The 8,940-nt window shown below is 32.6% G+C and overlaps 1 protein-coding gene across 1 annotated transcript in view; it reads right to left on the bottom strand.

The window, feature by feature from the left end:
• The window catches only part of LOC145259795 (rotatin-like), a 149,247-nt gene that overhangs the window by 42,232 nt on the left and 98,075 nt on the right, over positions 1–8,940 (bottom strand). Inside the window, exons 32-33 of the mRNA XM_080117560.1 lie at positions 7,063–7,158; positions 133–316 (exon numbers count right to left, since the gene is read on the bottom strand). Of these exons, the coding sequence (XP_079973686.1) occupies positions 133–316; positions 7,063–7,158 (280 nt within the window). The remainder of the gene's footprint in view (positions 1–132; positions 317–7,062; positions 7,159–8,940) is intronic.

The following is an 8,940-nucleotide window of genomic DNA, read 5'->3' as shown; positions in this document are numbered from 1 at the left end:
TGCTGCAATGATCGACAAGAAAAACTGGCAAACTAGAATCAAATATTGATTTTGTAGGAAAAGAAGAAAGCTATTGATGACAAAGAAATGCTGAAGAGACTGACTTTAACTTATATATTAGCTGAATCTTACCAATGGAAGCAATTGGTATGTTTTCTTGGGTAGATTGTGACAAACTGTTGTTGATTGGCTCTGTTACTGTCAATGGGTATAAGGTTGGGTTGGAATAGTACATGGACAGAAGCTGTGCCAGAGATGAATAAAATTCACACTGTTGGAGAAGGGCTGATAAAGCAGGCAGGCTGAGTGAAGACGTCTTTGAAAAAAAAAAAAAAAAAGTTAATAAAAACAAGGATGTGAATAGCAAATATTAAAAAACAAAACAAAACAAAACAAAAAAATGAAATTGAGATGAATTTCACAACCTGAGGCATGGCACAATGATGGGGAGCCCCAGCTCACTACATTTGGGGGCCCTTATACCTAACTTTCCTTGTAATTGAATGGAGACGAGTATAGTTTAATATGTGTTATTAAAAATATGGCAAAGCCAGCAATCTTCAGCTCAACTCAGATTGACAGATTTTTGTATAAACTTGAGAGCAAACACGGTCTAAAGGTCAGAGGCAGTAAACTCAATGAAATCATCACCTAAAAAAATAAAATAGCAATATATATATATATATATATATATATATATATATATATATATATATAAGCACATGCAATTATTCTCAAACATGACATAATGATAAAGAGCTCTTGAGTTCCCCACATTTAAAAGCCTTCTACCCATATTTCTTTGTCCTCTGGGGACACACACACACACACACACACACACACACACACACACACAAAATCAAGTTGGTGCTGTTTTGTCCTGAACTGTCAGCGCACATCAGCCGACTCAGACTGACAGATATTTATATAAATTCAAGGACTGTTAATGTCGGTGAACTCGTCACCTAAGGACAAAATAACAATATTTCAGTCTCTTTGTTTTTAATATGTATTTCTCTCTCTCTCTTCCTGTTTCTCTCCCTTTTGTCTTCATCATAATGAGAGAAAGAGATAATCAGTTGAAATCAAGACACCGTTGAAGGCAGATCTGTCCCACTCTCCACTGAGCCAACTCTAGAGTTTTTATGATGTTGCTTTAATTATTAAAATAATAGAAATTTTATTCTCATTTATAAATCTCACTGTGTCTATCTGTCTTCACTTTTTCAAACTGTATCTCCTCTGAGACAGAAGGTCACAAAGCAGTGCTAGATGGGTCTAATGATAGCCTTTTTTGTAGACCATTGTTTTATGGGTCATTACTAGGGCTGTGACAACAGAATAGAATATTGTTTTCATTCTTTTGACACAGTAAGACACAGTCAATCAACCGAGAACCATATCCGTCTATATAAAAACATACAAGATATTAACGGATATACAGGGTGTTTCAAAAGTCTTGGGAACATTACAAATGCGTATATCTCATGAACTATTCCAGGTAGAAAAATGAAACTGGTGCCATTTTAAAGCTTGCTTAATCAAGTTTTTGGTCATACTAATGATTTTCGTCTTATCTTTCCAGGTGCGGTAATGGCGTTCTCTAAACAAGACAAGGCATTTTGCGTCCTCCAATTTGCAAAGACTGAATCGTGGACATGTGTTCAGCGTGCATTTTGCAGGAAATTTAAAAAAGAAGCCCCTGAAAGGAAATCCATTGTCAGATGGCACGCTAAATTTGTGAAAGATGGGTGTTTGGGGCTTTGTCAAGCAACAAGTCTATGTGCTGCCCCTTCCAAGAGATATTGACGAACTAAAGGCTTGAGTAACGGCAGTTGTGGGAACCATTGACGTCAAGATGCTGGAACACGTTTGGCAGGAAATGGACTATCGACTAGATGTCTGCTGTGTGACGAATATTGCTCATATTGAGCAACTTTGAAGATTCCCCACAAAACTTGAAACTTTAACCTTTCCAACGGAACCAATTTCATTTTTCAACTCCTAATAGTTTTTGAATTATTAAAAATCGTTATGTTCCCAAGACTTTTGAAACACCCTGTATAATCAAGAGTCAAAACAATGAAAAGAATATGCTGTTGTCACAGCCCTAGTCATTACTTGTTTAAAATAGTTGCTTAGTGGTCAAAATTTGAAGAAATTAGAACGTGTTGGCGTGAGTATCTTAGTAATGGCATCTTTTGCGCATGCGTAAATTGATCTGGCACGCTTCAAGCATAGAAGTATATTTAGTTAATTAATGACACTTTCAGATTGTTTCCCTTGTTAGAACTGTGGTTAGCATAAATGACTATTAACAGTGGGATTGTGGTTTCAATCTCAGGTGATTCTTTTTCACTTTTTATTACATTCCTAGATTTTTAATGTTATCTCATTTATAAAACTCATTATGTCTGTCTGTCTACATCGATTTGTATGCTTATTTTTTAAATCTGGAAATGGTCGAAGCAGTTTACAATTTGAAAGCCATATTTTTTTTAAAGGCAAGGGTTAACTATATTTCTTTTTCTTTGTAAATTATTAAAAAGTAGTTTTGTTTTCAAATGCATTTTCAATAATTTAATTCCTATTTTAATCATGTAAATTAGAGTAACACTAAAAAAAAAAAACACTTATTACCTAAACCATGCTTTAGTAAAAAAAAAAATAAATAGAAAGTGGTAATACAATATATTCATTCCTTGTAATCATCGCTAATTACCAGAAGTAGATGGTTTCACACCCCTGATGAAAAAACTTCTGAGTAATTGTTTGTTTTCAGTATTGACTTTAAATATAATAAATAAGAATATCCATAAATTGTTTTTGTTACAAATATGTTTGTTTACTTTTATGAATTTATCGCATTTGTTGTCTCATTTATAAAACTCAATTCAACTATTTGCTAATTCCTATTTTAATCACGTAAATTAGAGTAGGACTAAAAAAAAACTTATTATCTAAACTATGTTTTAGTAAAGGAAAAAATACATTTATCTCATTCATAAAACTCACTGTCTGTTTCCGTTTTTTTCAAACTGTATCTTTTCAGAGACTGAAAGGCAATATTATATTAAATGATCGATAGATAATTGGCTCTATAATAATACATACAAAATCAAGATGAATTAAAATATCATATTTAAGCATATTTTATGACTGGGTAATGCTCCTCCCCTCCCACTAGTCATATATAAAAAAAATGACGTGTTCACTTATTTCACAAAGCATTCAATTCCAGCACCAAAAGTTCCTACCTAGATAATTAATTCTCAGGAGGGAATTAATGATGTCAGTAATGACACTTAAAACTCCAAAACCAGACTTGTGAAGCAGACATAATAGAAGTCATATCAACCTCTTGATGTAAGGGATGTTTTATTGTTTATATTGTGTTTAACACCTGGAGAGCTGGTTGACATGCCCAGGACATAAGAACCATTCCAAAAAGGTCTCCTTGACATAGATGAACTAAGGTGCATTCTCCGGAAAACAATCCAATCGTAGGGGAACAATGGCCTCCCTCTTGTGTGCACGTTTGTGTGTGGAATTATTTGATTGCTTTATTTTATATCATATCAACCCTTTCGTGATTATTTAATGACAAATCTAGTAATTTTGGTAAAATTTTTAATGTTTCTTGTTCTTTATATCTTCAAATATTTATTCATAGTGTTTGGTTTGGTTGTTTTGTTTTATGAACTATCAACCCTTTTGTGGTTATTTAATGTTGAATCTAGTAATTTTGGAAAAAAGTTTTTATGCTTCAAGTTCTTTATATGATCAAATATTTATTCATTGTGCTTTGTTTGGTTGTTTTGCAGAGGAAAATTATTTTTGGCTTTGCAAAACATGATTGAATTTTGCAAAGGGAAACAGAAAACAACAACAACATCAATGTTTGGTGCATTTCAGGTCAGGAAACCAGTATTTTCAGACAGTTTGATCTAGTAGCACCAGTGGTATTTGTGAAGAGAAAGCAATACAAATAAATATCAATCTTGGTAAACAACAAAGTCAAAATTAAGAAAAAGACACCAAGTGCACATGCGCTGGGGAAGAAGACAGGAAGTCATTCTTCGATAAAACAAAAGTCATCTAACTCTCCTACTCTCTTAGTCTTCATGGCAAAATTAATAATTTTCAGTTTTCAGAGAGAACTCTAATAAGATGGAAAAGAAGGGCAAGGCAAGATAAGGTGGAAAAAAGTGGTAATAAAAAACCCAGAAAAAGCGAAAGAAAGATAAAGTGAGATAAAGAGAGAGAGAGAGAGAGAGAGAGAGAGAGAGAGAGAGAGAGAGAGAGAGAGAGAGAGAGAGAGAGAGAGAGAGAAATAAAATCCAGTCAAATAGCAACAAGAAAATAAGGAAGTAAGGTTATAGTAATTTGGCAGAATTCAGCTTTTACTTATTTAAAAATAAAAAAGGGAGGAGGACTTCTATTAAAACCCACAGACCTCTAATCCCTGTAAAAATTAGGAGTACCTACTTGTGTTGCATGGGATGGAGTGAATCCATTTTTTTTTTTTTTTTTGTAAACACAAAGTTTAAACTTATACAAAACAATAAATAAAATTTTAGTTGTAAGAGAGACAACTATTTGTATTCTTCAAATAAAAATAGGAGTTATTCCTCTTGTTGATTTTTTTAGTACTAAGTTAAAAACGTATCCATATTATCAGTTGTCTGAGTGGAACTACATAATCTTTTAAATAAACTGTAGCAAAGTACATAATCATAGTGCTAATAACATGGAACAACAATAACAAATGAAAATTTGCTCGTCATTATCAAAATTTGACCCATCAGCTGAAATGCTATTTAAGTCTAACTTTTAAAATCTCTCAAGATCACATTATATATTACATAAAGGCAGTATTTCGATTGAGACAAATTATCATTTTATAAGGCACATCGGTGGAGTTTTGCTCCCAACCCTGGACCTCATACTAGCATTTTTTTTTACCTAAAAGGTAAAGTTTACAAGAACAACAAATTTTACTCACTCTGTTGCCTAGAATATATATTCCGTAATTTATAATAAATTCAATAGTTTAGGATTTTACCAAACACATATTATTGGTGTTCATCGGTCCTTGTAAAAATGCATGACTTAATATAACTCAAAATTTGCTTTAGAGCAATTCTTTTCTGTATTTAATTTTTTGTATCCAACTTAATCTATTTTTTTTTTTTAAGAGGACATGAGTTTGGGTAGGTACATCTCTTAAATGGTAGAGTATAAAAAATAATGTGTCCATGTTACTCATTGGGTTACTGAGAATATATATTCTAAAATTTTAAGGATCAGTTCTTAAAGCACACACACACACACACATATATATATATATATATATATATGCACTCCCAAATATTAACATTTACAAAAAACGTGCCCATGTTATCTACCATGTTGCCTAAATATATATTCCAAAATTCATAATGATCTGATGATTAGTTTAGGATATTACCTTATACGTAGATATATATAAGAGTAGGTAGTAGTTTGCTTGAAGCATTGTTGGTAAAGAAATATATAGAATTTTTTTAAAAGCCAAAAACAATACGGAGAAAGACCGAAATCATGAAAGTAAAGAATTTATATATATATACATAAAAATAAATGAAATAAGTATTACAGTTAAGTTTACCAATATAATCCAAGATGGCAAAACTAAAGTATATTATAAATATTGAAGAGTTAATATTTATAAAGTAATCTCAACCAGATGTAAAAGCTCGATAAAACCAAATAGGAAATAAAGCTTATAATAAGAACAAGTAGTTAATAAAACACGTTAAAATACACTTTAAAAAAGAGTTAAAAAATATTTAATTTGAAAAGGAAACACTAAATAAGTGGATAGTCCTTAATCCGCAGAGTTTCAAAGAAATATTTTCCTTCTCATCAGAGGGTAGGAATTAGCAAAATGCGGGATTGGATTTTGCTTGCAAAAGTATTTGATGAAACTACAAGTAAGTCATAGATCTTACTTGGTAACAAATAGTGAAGGAGAGGGAACATGGTGAATAAAAAGGTGATTTCATGTGAATAGATATTTGATTCTTGTCCAGAATTCCTCCATATTAAAGAACAAAACTAAAGAAAAATCTACATGATATATGTACCCATGACAAAACAAAAAATATATTCTGAAAATCACGTGAGCTGATCAAGTAGTTTTATTTTTAAAAAAGAAAATCAAATTTTATGAGTAACAGATGAGCAACTGTCTTGTCCATCATTTTGAAAACAAGCTAAAAAAAAAACAAAAAAAAAAAAAACAAAGGGAGTTAACTCAATTATTTAAACTTGCAAAATTTATGTTGTAATGCAAATCCAAAATTAAAAATGATTTTTTTATAAAAATAAAACTACTCGATCAATTTACATAATTTTTGGAATATGATATTTTTGTCTTGTCACGGGTATGTCCATTGTTCTATCTCATAAAGACCACATGCTCTGTTGTCAAGAGTGTGTTTAAAGCCTTACGACGGAAAGTATAAACACCTCTCCAAAATCAAAACTTTGAAGATAGTTTATTGTTAAATCAACAGGTTTATTGAGATTAAAGAAGGTAAAAAACTGAAAACAGAACAAATACAGAATTGAAGTGAAGCTTGGGAATGCAGTAAATGCTTAAAAATACCGGAAAATTGAATAAGTTCAGAGTACAAAATATCAATGCAATAGAAAAATAAGAAATAAAATTCAAAGTTTCAATGAGGAAACAGCAGAAAGGAAAACTTACTGCAAAGGTCTGACGTCGAGGAAAGAAATGTTGAGCAGCTAAGATCTTGAGGCGGTCACCCCATAGAAAGGGAAAAAGAAAACACCAGTCTCACCTGTGAAGGATCACCAAATAAAGGGAACGGGCAGTAAAAAGAAGGACTGTAAGTCACGCCATCCATGATAGAGATTTTTCTTTACTTTTGTTTATCAATATATAAGGAATCCTTAACTTATATAAATAATTTGGAGAAGAAATTGGAGGTTCATGCCTTTTCGGATAGTATTAGTGCATAAATGACTAAAACAATAGAATTAAATTAAATTTACCTGATATTGTGAATCATCAAGAGAAAAACATTGGTCGACATTTGTGTCACGATTGAAAGATTCTTGCGACGTTAAATTCACAAGGAGATAAGCCGCCTGTCATCAAACAAAAAGAAGAAAAAATTATAATATTAGGTTCGTGCAAAAACAATATCATTTTCTCACATATGTTACTTTTACATATGACTAGCGGGGGGGGGGGTACCCGGCGTTGTCTGGGTGTTTGGAGGTGTGTGTGGTTTTGGGTAAATCAAAACAAAAGAATAATAAAAAATTGTTGCCCGGGTGTTTGTGTCCGGGGGGGGGGGGGCGGTAAAATAAAAAAAAAGTTTAGGTAGATAAGTATGAAGGATCGAACCTGAACCCTTGAGGCGAAGTTGGAAATTAAAGTGCGAAAAAAAAAAACGTGCGACGTTAACTACTGGGCCACGAAGAAATAGTAACGGAAACATGTTTGAATTTATGTAAGCATTAAGAATTGGCAAATGCCCATACTTAATGAGGTCAACTTTCACTGTGGGGCAGTTTTTTATTTCTTTTTTGTTTCCCCAAGATGTTGGGGAGGGGGGACCAGCTTCCCATAAAAAGGGGATTGTCCAAATTGAATAGCACTTGTCTGATATAAGTAGAAACTCCGCATTGATCAAAGCTGATTGCTTTTGGACGTTCCCGGCGATCGCACCAGGAACGATGTCTTAAGCTTTGTTTCGCTTTTATTATACGACAAAGCCCAATCTACACACGGCGACGAAAAATTTGGAATATTTAGCTTTTCAAACTCGGGCAAATTAAATATACAGGCGAATCCTGTTGTTAACTCGTAGATATTATCATTTAGACATGATACAAAAAGTTTTAAGAAGGAGTGAGCCGACCGATCGCTTCTTGGAAAAAAGTTTTTCTCGGACATACACAAAAAGTGAACATACATACATACACACACACACATTTTCGCTTTTATATATATAGAAATGTCTGAATTAATTCATTGATATATATAGATAGTTTGAAAAACGCACTTCAAAATTATATATATATATATATATATATATATATATATATATATATATATATATATATATACGGGCAACACTGGGTGCATCTGCTAGCGAAAGTCTAAGAAAAAAAAAAAAGATTGGAAAAATGTAATAAAAAAGAGTGCATGCATAGGGGAGATATAAGTGTGACAGAAAAAAATCGAAATAGATGATTTGCCTTGTCACTGCTTCCGGAAGTTAGGAAGTATGTTAGCTGACTACATGTCAGCATGTAAAACGAATGTTAAGCCGAGGATGACTATGATGATGAGGATGATGAAAGAATGGATGAGGATGCTGTGGTGTGTAGATGTGCAACAGTTGAAGCAACAGGGTTAGCTGGAATGAAAAAAATATTCTTTGGATTCTTCAAACTACTATTCTCATCTTAAGTGTTATTTTCACAGCATTTCGGTCAATGTAACCTCTGACCTTCTTCAGGTATTTCTTGTTGAATTCAAGAATTTTTCTATCAAACTCCGGAATCTACACAGAATTTTGAGCAGAACCTTTTATTTAATTCATGCAGGTAGCATGTCCTGGTTCCATCAACCATGATTTAGTAAGAGTCTGAAGTAATCTGCAATTGTATTTTGAGTGTCACCCACACTGAGGCTTGAACCTTCAACCTTCAGAAGAGTGTAACTGTCAACTGAATTTTTACCAAGTACTTTATCCGTTATGCCAAGAATTTCATTTGAAATTCCGTGCAGATTAAGTTTGACTGAAAGACACCATTGTTAAACAAGATACACCTGAAGGTCAGAAGTTACATCGGTCGAAACATTGTGAACATAAAACTCAAGATGAGAACAGTAGTTCGAATAATTCAAATAAGACA

The sequence above is a fragment of the Euprymna scolopes genome, chromosome 35, assembly GCF_053919585.1.
Source record: "Euprymna scolopes isolate OS-2025 chromosome 35, ASM5391958v1, whole genome shotgun sequence".
Classification (NCBI taxonomy): domain Eukaryota; kingdom Metazoa; phylum Mollusca; class Cephalopoda; order Sepiida; family Sepiolidae; genus Euprymna; species Euprymna scolopes.
Note: the sequence above shows the minus strand (reverse complement) of the source record. Positions and strands in the feature narration are given on the sequence as shown.